This window comes from Camellia sinensis, chromosome 3 (genome assembly GCF_055761805.1).
Source record: "Camellia sinensis isolate YWXY chromosome 3, ASM5576180v1, whole genome shotgun sequence".
Taxonomy (NCBI): Eukaryota; Viridiplantae; Streptophyta; class Magnoliopsida; order Ericales; family Theaceae; genus Camellia; species Camellia sinensis.
The window spans coordinates 210,244,817-210,270,279 of NC_138963.1; the positions used below are offsets into that span (position 1 = coordinate 210,244,817).

The 25,463-nt window shown below is 39.2% G+C and overlaps 2 protein-coding genes across 3 annotated transcripts; both read left to right on the forward strand.

The window, feature by feature from the left end:
• The first annotated feature begins 1,324 nt into the window (after window positions 1-1,324).
• On the forward strand, window positions 1,325-9,024 carry LOC114310633 (putative 2-carboxy-D-arabinitol-1-phosphatase). The gene is made up of 6 exons (XM_082918802.1): window positions 1,325-3,230; window positions 6,200-6,305; window positions 6,444-6,660; window positions 6,765-6,883; window positions 7,262-7,360; window positions 8,947-9,024. The coding sequence occupies exons 1-6, from the start codon at window positions 3,103-3,105 to the stop codon at window positions 9,022-9,024; spliced, it is 747 nt and encodes a 248-aa protein (XP_082774928.1). The 5' UTR covers window positions 1,325-3,102.
• A 1,000-nt stretch (window positions 9,025-10,024) lies between these two features.
• LOC145823080 (uncharacterized) lies at window positions 10,025-13,430 on the forward strand. Of its 2 annotated transcripts, XR_014365184.1 has the most exons (4): window positions 10,025-10,449; window positions 10,605-10,721; window positions 12,099-12,242; window positions 13,285-13,430. XR_014365184.1 is itself a non-coding variant. In XM_082922120.1 (3 exons), the coding sequence occupies exons 1-3, from the start codon at window positions 10,300-10,302 to the stop codon at window positions 10,858-10,860; spliced, it is 294 nt and encodes a 97-aa protein (XP_082778246.1). In that variant the 5' UTR covers window positions 10,025-10,299; the 3' UTR covers window positions 10,861-11,338. The 2 variants fall into 2 exon arrangements, 1 of the variants encoding a protein (XP_082778246.1); XM_082922120.1 differs by lacking the exons at window positions 12,099-12,242; window positions 13,285-13,430 and adding an exon at window positions 10,834-11,338.
• The last annotated feature ends 12,033 nt before the right edge of the window (window positions 13,431-25,463 follow it).

Sequence of the window (25,463 nt, forward strand, 5' to 3'; positions counted from 1 at the left end):
TAGATCGACTAAAAATATTTTAGTCACCAATTACGTTCTATTTAGTGACTAAATTTTTTTTTTGGTCGCCAATAAGCATTATATGTCAACTAAAAAAATATAGTAGCTGAAACATGAAATAAACACCGATTAAATTAACTTTTAGTCGCCCAAAGTACTATTTTTGGTGACTAAAATTTTTTTGGTCGCCAAATGTGCAGTTTGTTGTAGTGACCCCGAAGAGGAGATCAATCTCTAGGCGAACCCGTCTTCTTAGCCACACATAACCAATGTTCCCCAATCATCCCAAAGGGCTGAGGTAGCCCTAGAGGAACCCCTGTTCCTAAATATCACCGAGTCTCATGGAGCCCCCGGGGTCATGCCACATCGACTCTGATATAGGCTAAATTAACCAATTTGTTCAGGCTCTAACCTCACTCATGATTCTGGTGGGCTGATCCTAGAATGCTCCAAGTCTGCAAATGTTCTGGAACTCTCCAATGGAGCAACTTCTAGATTACGATCGAATCTGTTTGAAGCTCTAGTGCCTCAAATCTTTAGGCTTGCTTAATACCCTTTTGAGTTCGGGCCCGAGTAAATCTCTAAGTTCGTGGTTCCGAACATTTTCGAAGCTTAGAGCGATTTGGCTCGTTTGATGGCAATAAATCTGAGCCCACCAATCTTAGACTTTTTGATTGGGCCTAATTAATTTAAATGGGCCCGACTTGACTCCTCTTACATTTGTCCCATGTGTGTATGGAAAATTTTGAATTTCTCGCACTTACATATTGTCATTTATGTGGCCATGCTTTGCTTCATTCTCTCAGGCATATCTTGTCTTGACATGACCTATGGATAAAATTGATAATTCATCATATCCTATGAAAAAGATTGACAATTAATAAAAGAAATCTTTTATCATTATGCCATGTTTGGCAAACACACTTTATATATGTGCCACGTTTTTTTTTTTTTTTCATTTGAAAGCCAACCTTAATTTTTCAATTCATTTAACAGCATGCATTATTCCAAACCTTCTTATTGTTCTAGAACATATGAAGGTCCACTTCTTTACTCCAAGTCAAAGAAAAAAAAAGCACCCACTTTTTTATTCTTGAAAAAGATAAGGCCCACATTTTTTTTTTTTTGAAATACAGCAAGCCCATTATATATATACACATACATATATCCAGAATATTTGAGGGAATATTCAAGCAATCACACCTCTCTTTTTTTCTATTTAAGAAAGAGGACAAAAACCTAATCCATAGCTCACTTTTTTGCCCACAGCCATTTTGGCTCTTTCTCTCTTTACCGAGACCACCCAGCTTTTTTTTTTTTTTTTTTCCGAAACCCAGTGGCACACACTCTCTCTCTCTCTCTAAGCTTGCATCTTCTTCAACAAACTAGAGACCATCATTACCAAATGGTTGTGCAATTATTGAAGACCATCGATGTTTGCACATTGGCCGTCGTTGCAGCTCCAGGCGCCATCAACGTCACCGAAGATCCACACCACTGCCGCGGTTGGCCAATGTCGGCACCAGTTCGTCACAATTGCTGCTTGCTCGTGCTGCTAATGTCATGTAGCAGCTCCACCTGCTACAAACGTCGTGATCCAAGCTGTCGTCGGCCTTTCTCTGCTGCAACTTTGTGCCACCATTCTCTGCTATATATATTCGTGCCACCATCTTGTTGATTATTCGTGCCACCATTCTTGTTGATTATGATCTGTAAAGCCTCACTAATTTCAGCTTATATTACCACATCAGCCTTGAGCTTCATCTGTGCGTCTAGATTTGTAAGTATATTAGCTGGCTTATATTTTAGCTTATATTAGCCGACTTTAACCTTTCAATTGCCCAAAATTGTGAGTATGAATTCAGCTCCCTCCTTCTCTTGTATATATATATGTATATATATTTAGAAGCCTTTTGTGAAAAGCCCCTTTCAGAATCTAAATTTCCAATGAATTTTTTTTTTAGCTTAAGAATTGTGATCTTTGCAATATTGAAATATGCTGCGGCACTTGAAACTTTATCGAGGGGCTTGACTTGAATATAACTTGTTAACCTTTATAACTAAGAAAAGGCCCAATGAGACCCTGTTCAATATTGAGCTTCATTTTCTAGGCATTGCTTATATAAATTGAACCACTGTTGTTGAATTCTGCACTTGCGAGACCACTATGATTTAATAGAATACTTGCAACTTGAATTGAGCTATTTGATGTATAGAGAGAATTATGTAATACAAATAAGTTTTGCTACTAGCTTTGCTTGTTTTGAAATTTGTAGAGCAACTAAAATAGATGTTGTTGCCACTACAAGAATTCACACATTTGCCGACCACTTTTGCCGACCAAAAAAATTTTGGTCGCAAAAAAATGACATTTGGCGACCAAATATTAATTAGTCGCGAATGATCATTATTTTTGGCGACCAAATATTATTGGTCGCAAAAGGTTATATTTTGGCGACCAAAAAATGAGTTGGTCGCAAAAAGTGGTATACTTTTGCTGACCAACTACAAATTTGGTCGCGAAAGGTCACATATTTTTTGGCGACCAAAAATTTGGTCGGGAAAAACTTATTTTCAACAACCAAAAAAAATTAGTCGCCAAATTAATACTTTTAGCGACTAATATTTTAGTCGCCGTTGATTGATATTTGGCGACTAAAAAAATTTGTCGGCGAAAGAACTTGTTTTTGCGACTAATTTGATTTTTGGTCGCCAAAAGTTTGGGTGGAAATTTGAAACGTTGGGCGGGAATTGGATGAAAAGAAAAAAAATTAATGCCCTGATCTCCCTTGTCTCTATCTAAAAAAAGCCCTAATCTGTGTCTCTCTATTGGCCCGCCCCTCCCTCTTTCTGTGTTCTCTCTCTCAATTGGTGCCCACTCTCTCTAGCTCACCGAAGTCCCTCACCAACATTGCTCACGTCGGTCGCACGTCGCCACTGCTGCAAATCGCCATCGCCAATAATTTTCTACTTCACACTGTTGATGCATCAATCGAACCCAGATTGGGGTAATTTGGTTTAATATGATGATATGTAATAAGTTTCTCCTAATATTGGATCTCTAGTAAACAATTTCCTTTGTTGAGAAGGAACCCAGATTGGATGTCTCTCTCTCTTTCCTTTCTCTCAATCGGCATCAATTTTCTTCCTGTGAACGAAGATCAATCGAAAATGACGACATCGATTGCCTCCTTCTCGTCCATTCCGATCTCTCCTCTCTCATTCACCAGGTAACTAATTCGTACTTCTAGAGAGAAATGAGATAGCAATTTCATATTTGATCGAACAATGGTTTGGAGGAAATTGATTCACTGAACTGCATCATTCTCTCTCTCCTTCAATTTTGTCACAAACTGCATATATATATCTGCTACGTGATCAGAAGGAAGGCTACATGTGTTCAAATTGAGTTATGACAAAATGTTAATTATTAATCTTTGCATAAAGGGAGTTTCAATGCTCTTCTTTTTTCCTTTTTTGCTCTGTTATTTGTTTCTATTGGTATGCTTGAATTTTCCTTGTGGTTAGGCCACTGCTTTTCTATTGGAGCCATGTAGTTATGGTTGAATATTTAATGTTATGTTTAATAATTACATTAATTATGCAATATTTATTGTCAATTAATTATGCAAATTAATTATGCTTCTATCAAATAGGAAATAAAATAATCATCAGAGGATTAGCTATTGCCAATGAAAGTCATTAAGCAATAAGCAGTGGAAGAAAACTTTAGTGCTTACTGCCATAGATTACATAGATTTGGATTTCAACTCATTTTTCTGATAGGAGGCTTTGGAAGTCAGGTTAAATCCTCATCATAGAAAATCCACAGACCAAATTTTATATATCCTGCAGAAAATGTAAAGTACTTTGCACAACATATATAGATATGTATAGAAATTAGCCTCAACGTTTTTCCAACTGCATACGCCATGTGAGTTCTTCCACCTGTTTCTCAAGCTTAGCCTTTGCTTCTTTCAGTGCACCTGTTTCTCTTGCAGCCTAAAAAATATTGCATATGCACACAAGGTATGTTCAAGTATAAGAGTATTGCTAGGGAAAATACAAGCTTCTAAATTGGTGTAGCAAAAAATACCATGTACAGACTTTTATGCTCTATAATCAGGGGTGTGTATATGCGCACATTCACATGTATTATTACGTGAAAATGTCATCAACAAAAAATATCATGTTTTCCATCTAAATTCCACATTTATCACATGGATGCTTTTCCAGTGCATTAAATGCTCATCATTGCCACTTCAAATGTCCCAAAGCAATTAAACATGCCCTCATGCTATAAGCAGCATTTAAGCCTAAACCATCTCTGATTACATCCAATTCTTACGACTAAATAGCTTGCAAACAATACCCGCAAGTTAAGGTAAGGATAAGGGGCATACATAACTTCTTACAACGTCACTAGCACGAGAATACCGATACCTACCATCTTTAGTTTTCGAAGCTCTTTTCTGCCGACTCTTCCCCGCCATCTGCATTGTGTAACAATGGATGCCCTTTTTAGTTTCTTGTAGGACAAAAAAGCTCTATGACCACGCCAATGGGCCTGCAAGTAAAATTTTTTAGGGTTAAAAGTCATACTTTGAAAACATAACATGCATCAATTTAAACCATTCAACCAATACACAAACAATTAATTATGCAATATTTAATGTTAAATTTAATAATTATGATAGTCTTTGTTGTATTGTTTATTATATCCCCATTATGGTGTTCTTTCTTAACTTGGTTAGTTATTAGATTGGTTTTTAGAGTTTTTACAACTATTGGACTATAATTCCGAATGTAATTCTTTTCATATTTTTCTACCAATTAAAAAAGAAAAAAAAAATTTCCATGAACATTCATGATTTGTTCTTTAATATTATTAGCATTTTAATGTGATAATGGGGATGCATTTAAGATTCACAGTCACATATAGGTTCCATGAATCACATAGCAGAGATTGATATGTACGAGCTTTTTGCTTTCAAACATTGCAAGGGAAGGAAGGTTAAGCTTGCTCTTTGTGAGGGTAATTTCTAATCTTTGAATACGCAAGCTTGCATTGTTAGGGAAATTATCTTTGTGAGTTTTTGGTGTAGGCTACGGATAAGAAATGATTGCTGATATTTGGTACTTTCATGTTATGTTAATTGATTGGATCTTAATTATTATACACCAAGATGACTTGGTAGCGAAAGTAATAAAGTACTATTGATACTTGTATGTGCTAATTGTTAGTTGATATTGATATTTGTGTTTAGATTTTTGGGGGTTGGCTTGAGAAACCATGAACCAGAACAAGAGACAAAAGAGGGACAATTAATCAATAGTCTTTCGAAAACCCACAAGACAAGAGAGAGATATCCCTTTTAAGTTGTAGGAGAATAGGCCTGGCTTTGATATGGAATTAATGGTCCCATAGGGGGCAAGGAAGCTCTATTTGAGAACTTTGATGGTTTTGTTGAGGGGACATAAGGCAGAAATTATGGTATTTTATTTTATTTTAGTGTATTCTATTTTAGTGCTTTCGCTTAATAGATATGAATTGCTGTAATAATAATTTAAAAATTGCTCCATCAGCTCATCAACCTCGATAAGAGATTATTCTATGTACAATTCAGAGTTTGAAGAAAGGGAAAGGTAGAGACAAGGTGCCTTTGGTTTTTAGGGGTGTGGGGGTGTGCATTTGAGTGAGTGAAATTTTCTTAAGGATAATTTTGGTATTAGCAGCACTCAGCTTATATTTCCACACATGGTTTCCTCTTAGTGCACTCATTTTTTTATTTTTTTTTGGTTTGGAAATCAACTTACGTGGAAAACTATTTGATTCAGCTCTATCTTTGGTTCGGACTTCTGAACTAAAAATTCAAAAATTAAGTGTGTGAATTGAGATAATGTGGTGTGTGGAAATAGAAGCTTCCTGAGACATATCATTCTGTATAAATTTTTTGTATAAAAAGTCAGTTTGTATAGCATTACCCATTTAGATATAAGACCATAAAATATGTAATGCATTAACTTTTTACGTACTTTTTTTTTTTTTTTTGAATTTTGATACTATACAACAGAATGGTTCAATCCATTCTTTATATGACACCCAAATTTATATTGAGTTGATTCTTGAGTGATGATCAAGAATTTATTCTTTCATATTCTTCACAGTCAGTTGACCATATGGGTTTGTTTGTTTCAGTCCACTGAATAGGTCGAAGAGAACAGCTGAAATCATTTGGAGTGCTCGCAAGGAGGAGATTATTACTGATTCTGATCTAAGGGAAATTGACCTGTACTCCTTTCAAGTTAGCTTAATTTCTCAACATCTCTTCCATCAGATGTGCAGTTATATTATATGCTTCAATGATTTTTTAATGATATTAAGACGTAACATGCCAAAGAAATGGTATAGTAATGGTTGCTGCTTCCATTATTGACTTTAGGGTCACCTAAAGCAAAAGGGAAAAGCAAAGTTTGGTGAGACTTTCCAGCAGTGGCAAACTGATGCGGCAAATTTTAATATTGATGGTCATTATCCAGTGAGGGAGTTGTGGGATCGTGCTAGAAGCTGCTGGACCAAAATCTTAACTCACGAAAGCATGTTTGTTCTTGTGGTTGCTCACAATGCTGTTAATCAGGCCCTCGTTGCAACAGCGATTGGTACTCTCTACTTTCTCTGTTATAACTTGCCAACAGAAATTTTAATATGTCATTTTGAATGCAGTTTCTTCTCTTTTCCTTCGTTGCTTCTTCCCATTTATCAGGCTTAGGCACCGAGTATTTCAGGATTTTACTGCAGAGCAATTGTGGTGTGACTGTGCTGGATTTCACCCCACGACTAGAGGGTGGGTCTCCATATATATGTCTTAATCGCTTAAATCAGGTATCCCTATTCATTCTTCAATATTACTTAAAGGGTGATCCAACATTATCTTTATAATTTCAATGCAGTCATGACATTGAGTTGTCTATTCCCTTCATGAACCGGCAAATTCTGTATCCAATTTGCTTAAATCAATCAACAATATCTGTAATGACATTATGACATTGAATTTTTTTTTTTTTTTTTCTAACCTACAAAATGGTTGGTATTGATCATTAAGCATTTTGTCCATCAGAGTCGTGGTCTAGTATATGTTGAATGCCTAAATTTTTAGGGTAAAGAACCCATTTACTGTGAGCACTTAGCATAGGCTTTAGTTTCCCTGTAGTGTAGGTTGCCTTGGAGCGCAGAACATAATTTTTGTTGTAATTGATGCAGACCCCAAATTCACCTATTGCAGCTGGAAGTTCTGGGGGAAGAAAAACCAGTAATCGGATAATTCTTGTTTGTCATGGATCCTCACAGAGTGGCTCAGAGGTATGAAATGATGTTTAATGAGAGCCAGGTGGTTTTGTGTATGACATTCATATTAATTTATTTTGTGGTTGTGTAAGCAAAATTATGAATGTGAGTTTCTTTCTTTTTCGTTTGCACATGGTGGAATTTGTGGTCTGTAGTTTTCTTGATTCTGGCATTCATAGATCTTGAGTGCCTTGTCAAATATATGTTAGATTTGTCTATGGAAGTCTTGTGGTCATCTTTTGAAATTAACACCAAGTCAAAATATAAAAAAATTTCCCTGCAAAACATGTTGAAGTGTTCTTCAACCGTTCAAAGGAGTTGTCTGGCATGGGAATACGCTCCTTTCATACTTTATGCTCAAACTCTGTATTTGGGTTTGTCTCTATTGAATTTTCGGTTTAGTGACCTCTTGAACTATGATTGAAGTGCTAACCTCATATTTTTTCAGTGATCCTCTGTTAATAGTTATAGGTTTTTAATTTGCCTGTAGGGAATGATTTTACCTTTAAATTGAATAATAGTGTGTGCAATATCCTTGCAATTCTAGATGGAGGTGAACTTAACAGTTTTGGGTAGATTGTGTTCAACATTGGTTGTTTGGTATAAAATTTTTGGTCTTTGGTGGTTGATAGTATGTTTAGATTCTTTTGTTTTCCATTTCCTCTCAGAGCTAATTAGTACATGTGCACCTTACTATTATTTTAGTCTAATAGGTGAATGTGAACTGTCTGTCATAATCGTTTTACATTTGTTAAATGGCACTGGCTGTTATGATAATTATGCAGTCTAGTGATTCCTTTAACATCTAACAAATTTTTGGATATCCAATTCATGTTGTGTTTCTTTCTTCTACTGTGAAAATCACCATATGTTCGGCTGATGTGTTCTTCTAAAACACGTGGGCTTTCGATTTGTAACTGTCACTACTTATTTGTATATTTAACATTCCTGGATTACATGATCCCCACTCTTTCACTTCATTGTGTCAGGGGGTATCACAAAATCTCAATGATGCAAAAAGTGAGTAACATTTAGAGACATGATAGAAAATATGCCACTTGTCAACTCTGCATTTTTTGTTTTACCCTTTTTTTCTTTCTCTCATGCGTCATTTTTTAAATGGGTCAGTGGTCATGCCCTGGTTGGCATGACTATTTCTCTTTGTTAAGGACAATTTGTCATAAGATGTCCTCTTGCAGGATTCTATCATGATTGTGCGAGCATGCTCTGACTCAGGCAGTGAGTAGGACATTAAATACAGTAATTATTGATTGGGGTTAGAATTAATTTGAAGCCTTGATTCCAAAATGCGTGGTTATGGAATTTGAACCCGCAATGCTATTGTCAAGAACTTTTGATTAGTAAAATAAAGCGTGGCCAACATAACACTTCCCAAACATGGCAGGTTGTTAACAGCTTGCTGATTTGATAGATCTCTCTTTCTGTTATATTGTTTCTGCCTGTGGTGGGATTCCTGTCAATACTGTTCTAGTTTTTGTTCACAGAATATTCTGTATGCAGGATTGTTTAAGTTTAAGGGTAGGATCTTTCTATGTTATACCTTGCCGTTTCTTATATTAATTTTTGTGAATCATGTGTAGAATGAATACAAACGAGGGATTAGTGGTTGGAACTTCAATCTTGAAGACGTGAAGGCTCAAGCTTCCTTGGTAAAGTAACTAGCTATTTCTTCTGTGCAGCTTTTCCTTTCTGAATCCATTGAGCTATTGTAAATTTAGGTTTACTAATCAACATTTATTTTGCTAGATCCAGGATGAGGACATTATATCCGAAAAAGATCTGGGTGGAAGCTCAGTTAGTTCTTCTAGGCTTGACCATGAAAAGGAATTACAGCATCAGTTGTCTTCAGTGAGCTACTGTTCACAAGTTTCAGATATAGTATGTTAATACTCTTTGCATGGTTTTCTTTAGTGAAACCTGAGTCTTTCTGCGGTTCCTAACGATATGGTACTTCACAGGAAGATAATGATCTGATGCAGAATAAACCATCTTCTCTATCAGCCGACGTAACTCTGACTAATGCGTTGTATGTTTTCTTGTTGTAGATCGTTCAATCATATCTTTTCCTCTCATATTGTCCTGCTGTTATATGTTTTGCGATCTATTTACACATAATTTGCTTATTAGGAGTTCTATGATATGAAAGAGTGGTGCTGGTGCTAAGACAAATTTTAATGTTCATTTAATATATTTGTTTCTTATGACCTTTGCATGGGCAAGGTCGTCAGTCTGTATAAACGAAACTACAATTTTGTTTTTATTTTCCAGAACTAAATTTGAGAAATCCGATGATGATGCAAGCATTGCTGGTTCAAACCATGAACACCAAGTTTCACAAAATTCTGCCTCTTGTTTTGAAGATAATGTTAAAATAATTTGTCTGGAAAACCTGGCTCAGATGTCAGTGGAAGAAACGTTGACAGCACGGCTGTGCAAGGTCATCAGAGGAGGGGAAGTTCATCAGGCAATATCATTTTTCTAGATGGTTGTGTTCTCCCAAGCAAAGGAGAGGGGTATGATAATGATATTTATAACTAACTTCTATAAGCTTTTGGATCTATTCTTGAAGTGTTATGTTTTATACAGTGGTGAAGTGTTTTGTTTTAGCATTATTTATCTCTCGAGATTTTTCATCCAGCTGGGGGTTGGGTAATGTGAGATTTCTTTGGGTAGATCTACAGTGTTCAAATATAGAGGTTATGTTATAGACTTAGCAAAAAAATATAGAGGTTGTAGAAGTTTTATAGTTCCTCCAATACTTCTTATGCTGTGAGCCTTGAACTTATTCCTGCTGCTGATACTTGCTGCACAACCCACCTACCCCTGCAGGATGCCAGTGCGCGAGGCAGGGGCATGTGGGAAGTCATTGGTTGATTTGTCCTCTCATTTTTTGTAGGCTCACTTGAAAGGGATTAATTACACCTTAATTATTTATGTTTCTTGTTCTGCAGACAAGGCAAGCCTTTACACCAGAGCAAATAAATGAAGCATGTTATGTTGACATTAATTCCAACAAGGCTGTCTTTGACAGTTTGAGGAATAACCCAAAAGTGAACTATGATGGGAGGTGCTTCGCTTACAAGGTAAATCCTAATCTTTTCACCTGGAACCCTGGCAGACAATTGAACTTCTCTGTCTTCCCCAAGAGTTCATAGATTGTTACAGGTGCCTGCCCAAAAAGCTTCGAAAAAAAGTTGTCTTTGTGCTGAGAATTTACTTGGTCTTTATTTGATTACAGTCCAAACATGCTCTGAAGGACAAGAATCAACTACTCATCCTAATACGTAAATTTCCAGAGGGCATTGCTGTTATTGATCTCAAGGATGCATACCCAACTGTCATGGAGGATCTACAGGTTTGTGTTACCGCCTAAAATAATAGCCAAATACTTGCATGGACTTTGCATTATAACCTTTAATTTTCGTTTTTCTTGGAGTTTTAGAGCAAAATTTGTATTTTCTTCATAGGCTTTGAAAGCTACTGGTCAAATCTAGCTGTTGTCGAACTTCGACTCGCAAGAGGACATAGCCTATCCAAATGACCCTCGAGTGCCAATCAAGGTTGATGACGACCTGAAACTGCTATTCCGGGGAATTGAACTACCACGTGATATGATTGACATTGAGAAGGATCTTCAAAAGAACGGGATGAAGCCCGCCACAAACACTGCAAAAATCTAGACTACACATTAATTTGTCATTAGCATGATCTGTTGAAAAATAATGGTGGATCTTATTATTTTATAGATATGATAGGTCCTATATTTATACATATGGTTCGTATGTAAGAGGTAAAAAGAAAGGGGGGTAAATATTCATGTATCATTTTCTTAGTCATCAAACCAAGACATACTCTCTGAGGATGAACTGTCTAGTACAAAATCTGACTCCATTTTCATTTGGCAGACTTAGCTCGAACAGCATTACACTCTGGTAGGGGCCTCCCCATCAACCATAACTCAGTTGTACCAAATTTGCAGTCATGTGTAAAGAAATTGTTTCTCTAGTCGATGATAAACGTACCTAATTGCCTTAAAATAGCAAGAACATCAAGTACCCAAGACAAAATAGAAACTTGGTTGCAAGGTGGTAGGGCCCCATCGATCACTCTTGGTGAAGAAAGACTATTGACTAGTTATATACCAAAATACAGAAAAAAAATCTAGACTACACATTAGTTTTTGCCAAGATAGTTTGGGACATAAGTGAGTAGTTCTGTTTCCTGTACATAATGAGATGGAGTTGAGGCTATTGGAAGGAGTAAACCAGGTTGACTTTTTGACTAACCTATTCGTGAGTGGGTTATTATGTTCAGGTGGGCACATTTTTTTGAGAAAATTAGACATTCATGTTTGAGAAAATTATGATCAAGAATGTCTTCCAGCCTGTTATAACATGAACAACAGATCAAGAGAAAACAATATACCGAGCATGTATTATGTGTACCTATGTGCATATATACATCTATGATTAAATGCATAGTGTATGCAAAGCTACGTAACTAATGCATTTTCTTCTTTCTTCCTCTTCTTCTTCTTTTTCTTTTTTTTTAATTATTTATTTTTTATAATCTTTTCCTATCATCAAAATGAACTAGTGCATATTTAGTATGTTAATTTTGTAGGCAAGTAGTGAAACTGATAGTCATCTCTCAACCACTCTCTCTCTGCTATCCATTCAGTAGTGATATTTAGTATCTTTTTTTTTTAATTTTAATTTAATTTTTTTTATAGCTTTTTTACAAATGAAAGAGGCAGAGAATACAAGACAACGTGAGGAGATGCAGCGGCAGCTTTTTGGACTTCAGAGCATGTTGGCGCAAGTTTTGGAAAATCGCAATCTACCAAATTCTTGACAATAGATAGTCATGGTAATTGGTAAGTGTGTTAAACCATATTTGATTATATTTATGTTCAAAGTAAAGGCAAATAAACGTTTGATGAGAATATCATAGAGAAATTATTGTCTTTAAACTAATTTTTGTTTAACTATATAAAAGATGGAATTTACAGTTTAGTTTATGTTGACCAGTATAGAAACTTTAAACATTGTAATGTTCCACTGATCCAAGTATGACTAGTTAAATAAGAATTTGTGACTGTTCCATGGAAACCAAAATGTGATAGATAAGGCAAAAACGAGCCGGTTGGGGCAAAAAGTTGGAAACAGCCTGGAAACAACCCGAGATCGTAGCGGTCACCTCGGCCTAGATCAAACAAACTTGTGAAAGCAAGCAACGCTTCGATAGGACGCATTATTAGTTATGTAGGACATAAAAGTGTGACAAAGTAGGCAAAACCGGGGCGTTTGGGGTCCAAAACTGCTCTGAATTAGCTCCTCTATTTCTTTTTTTTCCTTCTTTTCTCTTCCTTTGGTGGTCTGCATGGTGAAGTATTGCATCAGTCATGAAGGTGGACTGATCTGGAGCAATTTTGGTGGTCTGCATCAGATCTGTCTGGATGCTTTCGGTGGTGTGCTATATATGGTGGTGACTATCAACACCAATTCATAGTTTGTATTTATAGGTGACAGTCAACTATAAATACAAACTATTAATCATCGATATATCAAATTTATTAGAGAGCTGCTATATGTTATTTTTTGATTTAAACATTTTTTTATATCACTGATCAATACATGCATGATAAATATAAAGTAATATATTAGTATTTGCTTTTTCTAATACTTATCTCTAAATAAAAACGATTAGAAATAAAACTATCCAATAGTCACAAATTGGTTAAACGGGGAATTGTGGCTCATCCAATTTATTCTATAGACATAAGAATGTTATTGTTTTATTTACAATTTGATAATGGTAGTCATTTTAATTTGCTAATGTGACCTTTGCTTTTCATGGACATTTTTCATTATTTGTCCAATTTTAACTGACATTATTTCTCTTTTTCTTTGGTACAGATGGATGAACTCGTGTACAAAGCTAAATTGTACAGGACAAATTGGCACTTTTTGTATTTTTGGAAGGATTATATATTTTTGTATAGATGTATATGGAAAATATTAGGGTAGACTAGTAGTTATATTTTTGGATGTGTGTGCATAGAAAATATTTGGTAGACTACTAGTTATATTTTTGGGTTGATGTACATGGATAGAAATTTAAAACATAATAATAAGTACTTGTTATGTGTTTAATTTTTATGCTAAATGAAATATGTAGTTTCGAATTATTTGCGGATGTAAACTTATAATAGTTGCTGACTTTAATTAAACAGGTTCAGAAATGGTTGATATATGTATTTTGTTGAATGTTGATGATTCAATTTATTTGTTGGTTTGAATGATTTCTTCTTTTTACAAATTATATTGAATAAATTGGATGAATTATTATAAATTACAGGTTTATTTTGTTGGGTATTGACGACCAAAATTTGGTTTGGTTTTTATAGTTTTGGCGACCAATTGATTAGTCGCGAAATGTCACAATTGACGACCAAAAAAATTTTGGTCGCAGAATGTCACAATTGGCGACCATAATTTTTGGTCGCGAAATGTCCCAATTGGCGACCAAAACAAATTTTGGTCGCAGAATGTCACAATTGGCGACCAATTGATTAGTCGCGAAATGTCACAATTGGCGACCAAAAAAATATTGGTCGCAGAATGTCACAATTGGCGACCAAATTTTTTGGTCGCGAAATGTCACAATTGGCGACCAAACAAATTTTGGTTGCAGAATGTTACAATTGGCAACCAAATTTTTTGGTCGCGGAATGTCACGATTGGCGACCAAATTTTTTGGTCGCGGAATGTCACGATTGGCGACTAAACTTTTTGGTCGCGGAATGTCACAATTGGCGACCAAACTTTTTGGTCGTTGAATGTGATAATTGGCGACCAAACTTTTTGGTCGCGAAAATATCACTTTTTGCGACCAAAGTGTTTTGGCGACAAAATAAATTAGTCGTGGTAATTAAACATTTAGCGACTAAAAATTTAGTCGCGAAATTCAACTTTTGCCGACCAACCACAATTTTGGTCGCGAATTACTTTTGCCGACCCTCAATTGGCGACCAAAGTAGCGACCAAAAAAATTGGTCGCGGATAACTTTTGCCGACCAAAAATTGACTTTTAGCGACCAATTTTTTTGTTGCCAAAAGTGTTAATTCTTGTAGTGTGCTAATGAAGTTTGAGGAAATGAGTCCCTCATATTGTATATAAACCTTGCTACTGAACAATTGATTGTTGTGGCTCCGAGGATAATGAAACCCGATATTGAGCTTTATATGAATTCCCAATATTCAAATTTAGTGAATACTTCACTTAGAAGAATAAACTGATGTAATAAGGAATAATTCCATATATTGCCGCGTGTTGACCTTGTGGACACTCGAGGAAATAAAATGTTGATGCCGAAATTCTATTTGAATTCTTATTAATTTGTGTTGCGCTTCAATTTCGATATTCTGAATTTGATACAGTCGACTCCTCTTTGTTATGCCTATTATTTTAGCTATATGTCTTCTCGCAAGAAATCTGTCGTCCCGGGGTCATCAGAGCTGCCTCTTATGAAAGGGAGGGATGTGTCTCCAGCGTCTGAGTAGAGGAAATCTCCTTATTTTGGCCAAAAAGACCCGTTCTAGCGAGCGGCTACCTCTATCGCTTCTCTTCCATCCCCGATGGGGACTCCATTGTGTCTTTCTAAGGATACTGATTTGAGACATGGGGCCCTCATTTCCCCTTCTTTGGTGCTACACTTTAGGGTTGAGCAAGAGGATTTTCCTTTTTGCTATCCCTAGTTGAAGGCTTTCTCCAACTGTCTCTTTGGTTGGCAGAAATGGGTCGATCGTGTCCTCTCGAACAGAGGTTTCTGTCAGAGGCTTCAGAAGGCCCGACTATTGATTCCAGTGAAGATATCTCAATCTTTATCCATTCACCGCAACAATGCTAGCCTTGAAGCCATGGCTCTCCAATAAAGCACCGAGACACACACTTTCACACTTGGCCAGCATGAGATGGGGCCCACTCTCAAGGATGTGTTCATGTTGCTGCACCTAGAAATGACTAGCCTTGAGGCCTTTTTCCCTGAGCAGATACGCCCTGAGGATGATTCTCTAATCCAATCTCTAAAACAAAATCTTTAAGCTTGTGGTCAGTGGAGCTCTGTATTTAATGGTTCAGCGAGGAGGACCAAACCCGTGAGGATGGACCGTGTCTTCTACACCGTATGGATCCTCCACTTCTTTAGAGATCTATAGCCCCTGGCTAGAGATATAGACCCTAGTTCTCAGGAGTACGAGGTCGGCCCGATGCATAGTTCCAGACTATATTTTCTGGGATTTCTGGCTTACTTCCTCTCATTCTTCATTCTTTCGAGCACACCTCCAGATTCTCTCAATCATTTTGTCTTCCCACTGGCAGTTAGATTCTTCAAAAGGGATCGAATCCCCTTAGCCCCACTATTTCTTGGGAACTTGTATTATCGATTGGATTTGCTACATCAAGACAGGTTACGTTCTATGGGTCCGTATGCGCTTATCTCTTTCGTCGACAGTCAGTTCCTGCTCTACTTCTTTTTTTAGAGATTCCCAAAGTTTGCTCCTACTCCAACTATATTCGAGGCAGAAGTTCTTCAGGAGATAGTGGATAAAGAGGGTATCACTGTGCTTGGTGTAGACGTCCCCCGAACGCCCCGGGAGGGTTAGCTCCCGTTCTGTTCATTTGGGGTCACTACAGCTCGGACTCTTTAAATGTCACGGTTCCTAATCTGAACCAAAGAGTCCAAATCTGGCAAATCGTTTTGAGAAACTGATTTTTTTGAAAAAGTAGTGCCAAATATGGACTGCTTTGCCAGATACAGAGTCGCCACCTAAATATTTTATTTTGGGAAATTTAGGAAACCCTGACTCGGTGCCAAAAGGCCACGTGTCCGTCATCACCAAAGTTGCCTCGGCTCGGGAACTTGGGTACGATTGGGGAAGGTCACTTCGTGAGCACCCCCGCTCGCCCGGTCATAGACCGGCCTCTACTAACCATGATATCAATTTTTGAAAACATTGTATGTTCTTATTCCGGTTATTAGCCTAGGTTACTAGGTGATGCTCACATCATACAAATATAGACCGGGTCGCCTGAATTGGAACGAAACATTTCATGTTTGTTTTTTAGAATGGTTTGCTACCCGCAGGTAAGCTTTAAAACATTTGATGATTTATTCCAATTTAAGTAACCCAACCTTCACCCACAGGCATTCAGGCAGTTATATCAGATAAGCACATAGCCTCATGGTAAGCATGCTATCATGGCAGTCACTCACACGCATGCAAGGATGCTAAAGCATAAAACTTACCGAGTACTCCAAGCCAAAATAGAAACTATATTAGAAATCGTGCATGATCCTAAGTATACAGAAATGCCTAATGCAACACATGCAAAATGCAACTATAGCAGGCTCGGCTGTCCTAAGATGGTATATGAAATGCTACAACTATCATGTATTCAATTTAGAATCGAAAGTACAATGCAGTTAGTATGATGCGCCGAGCCCGGTGCATGCGATACAGATGAATGAATGCAAACATGCTGTCATACTGTATGCTAATTTAAACATGCCCTAATCTAACCATCAAAAGCGGATAAATAAAAGGGAGAAAGACGTGGGGTTGGAAGACATACAACACACGCACGCATACTTATTACAGTTATGCCCTCGCGCAGAGGGTCCGAATAAATAATACAGTCCAAATATTACAGTCCCAAATAAAAGAATATTACAGTCCAAAATATTACAAGATCCTAATTAATTAACGAATTAACTAAGAAAACTGTAAAACTGGCATGCAAGCCAGGGACTGCCTTGCTTCTGATGGATGATGCATGTCCGGGTCGTCTTGCGCGGAAATCCACCGGAATGCCCCAATTAGCCTCTGTTTACACCTGTCTTGAAATGCGTGCCAAGCCCCAAAAGGTTGCTGATTCTTCGTTTTGCTGCAACAGAGAGCAGGAAATAGGCATAGCAATGTATTTGCACAGATATATGCATGTCTCGATCCTCGTACCACCAATCACGCATACCGAGGCATGATGGCAGAGGAGTCGAAATGCACAACTCAATATAGGATGAATGCACATGAAACTACAGCTAAAACCTAACTCCATCATGGATAATCCGGAGTGTCGGTGACTGGGGAATTGAGACACATTCCGTTACTCGGAGTACGAAATGTACCTCGTTTCCCGTGCCCGGACTAACTCCTATTCCGGACACGATGCAATATGCATGATATGCATGAAATGCAACTAAGACGCAATCCTAACACACTCAATGCTATGAAAATGAGATGCCTCAAAGTGCGTGCACACGGGCACGCAAACCGAGAAAATGCATGAATGCAATGAAAATGAGGTGCCTCGAAATGCGTACACACGGGCACGCAAACCGAGGCGATGGCATACACAATGAAAATGAAGTGCTTCGAAATGCGTGCACACGGGCACGCAAACCGAGGCAATGACAGAATGAGATGAAAATGAGGTGCCTCGAAACGCGTGCACACGGGCACGCAAACCGAGGCAATGACAGAATGTGATGAAAATGAGGTGCCTCGAAATGCGTGTACACGGGCACGCAAACCGAGGCGGTAGAGGAATGTGATGCAAATGACATACAGAATGCAATATGGATTTATACCAACATGAGTGAGCCTCAGCCACACTCACATAAGATGTCGATGGCAGAAAATGAGGTGCCTCGAAATGCGTGCACACGGGCACGCAAACCGAGGCGATGCGTACGCAATGCAAATGACATGGAAATGACAAATGGGCTTATACCAACATGAATGAGCCTCAGCCACACTCACATAGGATGCCGGCGGATAAAAATGAGGTGCCTCGAAATGCGTGCACACGGGCACGCAAACCAAGGCAATGACAAAATGTGATGAAATATGGCAAAAATGATATGCAAGCATACTAATGGAATTTCAGCACTAAAATATGGGGGAAAACAGTCCCGAAATGAAGCGAAATGACATGAAATGCAAGGAAATGTCCCGAAATGCAACATTAGGCACCCGAAATGACCTATAGCTATGCCAAACATGCACAATATGGACATGCAATGCAAAGAAAGAAGCTAGACAGTCCCAAAAGATGCACTTTCACAGTTATAAACATGGCCAAACAGCAAGTATAGGTAGGGGAAAAATAGCATGCAAGAATAGGGGCCAAAAGAGGGGTAATGAAGCAAGTGGTATAAGAAAAACCCAAACTGAAAAATTTCCTTCTACAACACTGAAGATGGACCAAAAATATGAACATTTACAGTATATGGCAGACCTCAAATCAGTATACAAATATGCCAAAAATGTGATGCAAGACAAGGCTCAAAAGGTGCTATAACATGAAGTATATAAAATAATCACCAAACAGAAAAAACGTGTGAATGAAACATGAAGTATAGGCCAAAATAAGGCCACTTTTAGTTCGGACCAAGGGCCAAAAACAGAAGCAAAGGGGGCTGCCAATTTATGCAAAAATGGGGCCAGATAGGGGATATAACTACATGTGACACATGGAAGCACCAAACAATGTTGAGCCCTTCTCCAATGTTGAAGAGGGGATCAAAATAAGCCTTATATCAGTTTATAACATGCTCAAAAAAAGATTTCTCATGGGCCAAAAATAGCATGCAAAATCATGACATACAAGATGATCAATGAAGCAAGTATATTATGGAGGGCTCAAACAGGGTTGAGCCCTTAATGAAAAGTGAAGATGAGCTCAAAAGATGGCCCTTTTCAGTTAGTGCCGGAGCTTGAAACCAAAAGGAAGTGAGGCTTAGAAATAGATCAAGAAAAAGGGTCAAAAGGGTAAAAGTGTTACTTACCCTTGAAGATTCAAACTTTTGTTGCTTCTTGGATGGATTTGCAGCTTCTTTAGACTTCAAGAATCCTTCCTTGTTGCTGGAAATGAGATGGTGGTGGTAGAGCTTGGTGGTGTAGAATGAATGATGGTTAGGGACTTAGGGTTTTTTCAAGAATTGAGAAGGAAGAAGATGGAGTTGGCTATGGAAGCTTGAAGGAGAGTTTTTCTAACTCTAACAAAGAAGGCCACCAGCTGGTTATAAGGGTCCAAAAGGGGGTGTAAAGGTGGGGGAAAAGGAGAGTAAAACTCCCCCACAAAATATCCCCCGGATACAGATAATATCTAGGGGATATTGCCCCACAGCTGTAAAGTGCACAGTGCAAGAAAGCAGGCCGACCCATTACTTTTGCTGGAGGTGGCCGGCCGGCCACACCCCCTAGCCGGCCGGCTAGGGGTCAAAAGGGTCAATGTGATTTTCTGGCTGGCCAACTACTGGAGAGGTACCCCTATGTGTGTACAACACAACCATGTGGTTAAAAGTCCAAGAAAGTGGGTCCAAGGGGTTCAACATTGGCTCGGAAAGAGGGGGGTCAAAAGGGTCAAGTTGAATTACTGGCCGGCCATGAACTTTTAGGGGCCTCTCAGGTGTGTACATCACAGATATGTGGTTGAAAGTTCAAGAAAAAAGGTCAAAGGGGTTCAACATTAGCCCGGAAAGAGGGGGTCAAAAGGGTCAGGTGACCTTAATGGCTGGCCACCAACTTTTAGGGGCCTCCCAGATGTGTAGATCACAGATATGTGGTTGAAAGTTGGCAACACTACCCCTAGGGTGTTCAACATTAGCCCGGAAGTTGGAAAAACGGGCGCCGGGAGGCTCTGGAGGAGAGATAACTGGCTGCTGCAACAATTGCTGGCCTCCCACCCTTCAGTGACCTTCCTCGTGATAAAACAGAGGTGCCTGCCAAAAATGAACGAAAACCGTTGCAAAACGAACGTTCCGGGGCCAAAACACGCAGTTCGGGGTCCCGAAAATGGGCTGTTAAGCACCGAAAGTGGCATTCGGCCTCGAAGTGGGTTTCTCAGACCCCAGTGTCCCTCAAAAGGGATGAAATAAGATGTATGCCAAAAATCAGAGCAACAGGAGATGGTTAAGCGGTCCCGAACCGAGGCACACGGCCTGACGGCTCCGAAAATCGGGAACCGGACTCCGAAATGGGAAAAATGGCCTACGGCCACCAAATGTAGCCTGCGAACATTGAGAGATGGTCTACGGGACCTCTCCCTCCCCTCAGGAAAAGAAACAGAGAAAACCGAGTCTAGCTCGCAAACCGAGACAAGGCACAGAAAAGGGTTCGGAAGTCCGGAGGTAGGGCTCACGGCCGCGACTCTGAAACTTCTGAATGAGCACATTATGCAACATCACCGAGCGCTCCATCGGTGACGTCTGAGTCTTAAGGTCGGTCAAAAATGGGGTGTCTACACTTGGTAATGACGAGTCTCACACATTTGAGAATGCGAAGACTTGCCAGCCATTGATGACACACTGGTCACGTGCTATTTCCATACTATCCTTCAATACTTTGGTGGATGATCCTTGGCGCTTTGTGGCATGCCCCTATGTATACCCACTAGTGGGTGTAGCAACGCCACTTATCTATCATGGTTCCTTCCGACCAATTTTCTTTCTCTTGCTAAAGGGCATTTCTGTACATCTTGTTGATATGTTAATAATCGTTTGTCCCAATTCATTATCAGTATGGCATGAGGAAGGCCTTGATAGCACCGTCTATAGACCTGGCAGAGTAGCATGCCAATTCGAATTTGACTAGTGCGCCCTGGGGTCGACACCTCCTTTGTTGTCCTTTTCAGAAAGCTATGGGTGCTTTACTCGTGGACTTGTATATGCCCTGCTTCCTGTATCTGGCTCTTTGACAATGCTGGGTTTGAGCTGGGTAGGGGGTTTCACCCCTTTTTTTAGGAGATATTGACGGAAGAACATTGATGCATTTATTATGTTTGTCTAGAGTAAACCGACTATATATCTGCCTCTGTTGATTTATACGAAAAACTCCTCTCTTCGGCTGCCTAAGAGTTGAAAATTTGATTATATGTATGAGAGTTTCTTCGTTTCATTCGCTTCGACTGACCCTCCAGCTCAGACATTTACTTCTAGCTTGGCAATTGCTATCCCAGAGCCAGTCCCTCTAAATAAGGCTTATGGTTCTCGGATGACTCGCCTCAAGAAGATGGCCCGTAAGCAGGCTTCCGATGCCAGTCCTTCTACTCCTTGCCTTTCTAAAAGGCTCCATCAAGTACTAGATAGACATCTTAGTTCTTCCTCTAATTCGTAGATATTTTTCCTCTCGCGACCATATCTTTTTAAATGAACACTCTTTACTTTCCTTATTGTATAGGACCTTACTCTATCTTTTGATCCCGCGGTTGCTGATGTTCTCGATACTGCAGACATTGGCCATGTTGCCTCTACCAAGCCAAACTCAAACCTGGATGACACTCTTCCTTTGTCTGCATGGCTTGTGAAGATTCAAAGATGATTATGAGGTTGAGCTTTTCGATCACTTTAATGACCTTGTCTCGCATATGCGTCATCACCGGCCTATTGTGATTGACGATGCCTCCCCATCTGTTAGATATTCCCTTACTTGCTCAGTTGTAGGGAAGGAGCGTTATCTTGGCTATGAGGTTATCGGGGATCACTACTCTGATATTGAGATTATTGAGAAACACATCTCTGGTGTTGAGAATGTTGAAGGGACTAATGCCGCGAGACATACTTCTGGAGGTGATGCAGAGATGAGGTGTGCTTCTGAAGGGCATGCTTCTGGAGGCCATCTAGAGATAATGTATGCTTTTAGTAGTGCCAAGGGACACACGTCCAAAGGCAGCGTAGAAATGAGGTACGCCTCTCGGAGTAGTGTGGAGGTGGATATGTTAGAAGTCTTTGAGACTCGCTCTGGCACTTATAGTGATTCACATCCTTCGGCATTCCTTCCTTCCTCGGGAATGAATGTTACTGTTCTGGCTTCATTAGATGTTGAGATCGATCAGGTGCCCCCCATACAGCAAAGTGACTTTGTTGATGCTAGAAGCCATTTAATTGCCCTAACCTTGCGTAATGATTCTCCTTCACGTAATCTTGCTTTCTAAAGTTTGTCATGTACTTCTATTTGTGTGAACGTTTTGCTCAAACGACTTTAATGCTCCCTGCACCTAATAAGACCTCTTTCTCTTTTCTTCAGTGTTAGCTGCTATCAGAGTCTTGCTTTCATCTGCCTCGGACACTGCTCCGACTCTCTTTGTGACTCCTCATGGCTTTCCTTCTCAAGGGGACACACCTGCTTTGAGACGATTGCCAAGGGCTCTTCATTGCAAGTGCCTTCTAATGTTTTGGATCTAAATCTCAATGATTTCCACTTTGATAGTCATGTTTTTGGTCTTTCCCCTCATCAGACTGTATTCTCAAGCTCAAGACTTCTCTCGGAAGTTACCCCTCCGGGTGGTTTATTTAACTCAATACAAATTGGAGAGGTCCCTGAAACTAATACCTTTCCAGCCTCAGTTCCCCCTTCGGCTTCTGGCAAAGTACCATTATTCAAGTTATCCTAAGACCTTTACTTCATTTGCTTGCCAATGTCCACTCATTCCGACTGCTCTTCTCGAGTCTTTTGCCAATATCCTATATAGTTTGGATAGGCAACGGCTGTGTGACCTTAACGGAAAGTAGTTGAGACAGCATATCAGGGATCTCTGACATGGAACGTCACCAAGTGGATCTATCTTGGCTTTGGAAGCACTTGGATATAGCCTCGAACACCAGTCGAAAGGTAGAAGTTTTATATGTGTTTGCCTCTTATCGGACCTCTATAAATGAGACAAAGGCAACTCTTCGTGAACTTGAGTCGAGCTATGCTCGGGCCTTAGAGGCTTTAGAGGCACATTTGCTGCTTGTCCTCAAGATATATATATGACAGGCAACTTCTTTGAGGGTGTTTTCAGAAGAGATTGAGTTGTTGTTTTTGCATTACTTTCTTGCCCTTTTCAACAAAAATGTTTTATCTAGGACAATGCAATGAAATGACAAAGGCTTGTTTGTGTGTGGAGATTTTCTCATTGTTTTCTCATTTTATTTGTTAAAATATTTATCTAGAATGATACAATGGAAAGAACAATCACATGCACATGTTCATAAAAACTGAAATATTCTCATTACTTCTTTAACCTTCTTGACAAAAGTATAAAATTTTCATCACAAGTAACGAAATAGACATATACATTATAAATGAAATCAGTTTTTTCATAACATAAGGGAAATACAACTTTTAAATAAAGTAAGAAAATGAAAATGAGTTTCAACATAGATGAGTAAATCTATGGGTAGTAACGCTTGATAAACTTTGCATTGAGTGGGCCTATTCAGAAGCCATCTTCAACTCTTACGAGCTTGTAGTACCCACTTGAACTTGCTTGGATCACCCTGTAAGGCCCTTCCCATTTCGGCGAAAACTTGGGCAAAGGTCGTCCTCGCATGATTGAGTCTATGATCTTCCATACTAGATCACCTTATTCGAACTTTCTCGGTACCACAGTCTGATTATAGGCTTGGGCGATGGACTCATGATACATTTCCATGACTTTTGCAGTTCTGTCTTGCTTTTCTTCTAATGCCTCCAGTCTGGTGGTTCGAGACTCAAGTACCATTCCCAAGGTAAGAGCTATCCGAGCAGATGGTGTCTCAAACTCTATAAGTAACACTGTCTTGGATCTATACACAAGGGAGTAAGGAGTTACTTGAGTTGGCTTTCTCTTTAAGGTGCGATATTCCCATAGGGCTACTATCAACTGTTCTGACCAAGTCCCACCGAATTCATCCATCACCTTACTCAAAATCCTTATCAAGGTCTTATTCATGGCCTCCGCTTGTCCATTCCCTTTTGGGTAATAGGGCGTGGATTTGTGATGCTTCACTTGGTAAGTCTCTAGGAGGCTCTTCACATGTTTGTTTATGAAAGGTGTGCCATTGTCTGAAAGGATGATGTTTGGCACTCCGAACCTGCAGATGATATTTTCCTTGATAAAGTTTGCGACTGCAGGCCCAGTAGCATTCTTCAACAAGATTGTCTCGACCCATTTTGTGCGTATCTCCGTAGCTGCAAGGATCTATTTAAACCCTCTAGATAGTGAAGTGATAAACCCTCTAAGGTCGAAAGCCCATGTATGAAATGGCCATGGTGTTCAGATGCTGTGCAAATCTATGGCTGGCACGTGGATCAAGTTTCCGTGTTTTTGACAAGTTTGGCACCTCTTCATGTAATGAGAGGCATCTAACTCTATGGTCGGCCAATAATACCCGAGGTGTATCAGTTGCTCGAACAGTCGAGCCCCTTATTGATGTTCAATTTCATGGGCTCTTCCGAGGACTAGATTCGACTCCTCCTTGGGAAGACATCTCAGGGGAGTCCCCTCAATGCTTCTTCTGTAAAGCTTGTTATGATCAAGAAAGTACCGCCTCACTCTCCTCTTGAGATGTGCAATGTCCCTCGAGTTCTCAGGTAATGTCCTTTCCTTAAGTTAGTCAATGTAAACTTGTCTCCAGTCGGGGGTATCAATTTCGAAGCAACTCTCATTCCCTCGAATGTATGACTAACATTTGGGGCATTCTTTCTGCAGTTGGTTCGAAGCCTTCTCCATCTCGGGCCAATAGTAGCCCTGTCTTTGAATCCTTCTATACAGACTAATATCCCCGTCCCCGTAAGACTTTTCATGAATTTGTTGTAGTCAGGAGCTTACTTCTTGTTGGCCAACACACTAGGCTAGAAATCCAGTATTTCCTTTAAAGTAAAGTTCACCTTGGATGATTAGGAATTAAGCAAGCTTGGCCATAGTCAATTTTCCGACTTTGCTTTTGAGTTGTTCAACGACTTCTCCTCTCTAATCCTTCGGAAGGTCTTTGTTCTCGGGTATTATTGAAAGCTCTGCTCTTTGCTTGATAACAATTGTCGCCTCCTTCTCTAGAATGTCAACTCTTGTCCCTAGTGTTATGAGTGCATCTGAAAACTTGTCGGAGCAAGGCATATGTTCCATTTCGACCTTTTGAAATTTGTCAAGAAGCCTTTAGACCGTCGTCCAATATATAGCCAAGACAAGCTCTTTTAAGACGAACTATCCTAAAACTCGCTTCATTATCAACTTCGAGTCCCCCTGAATCCAAATCTTCTTGATACTATGTTTCTTAGCTGCTATCAAGCCT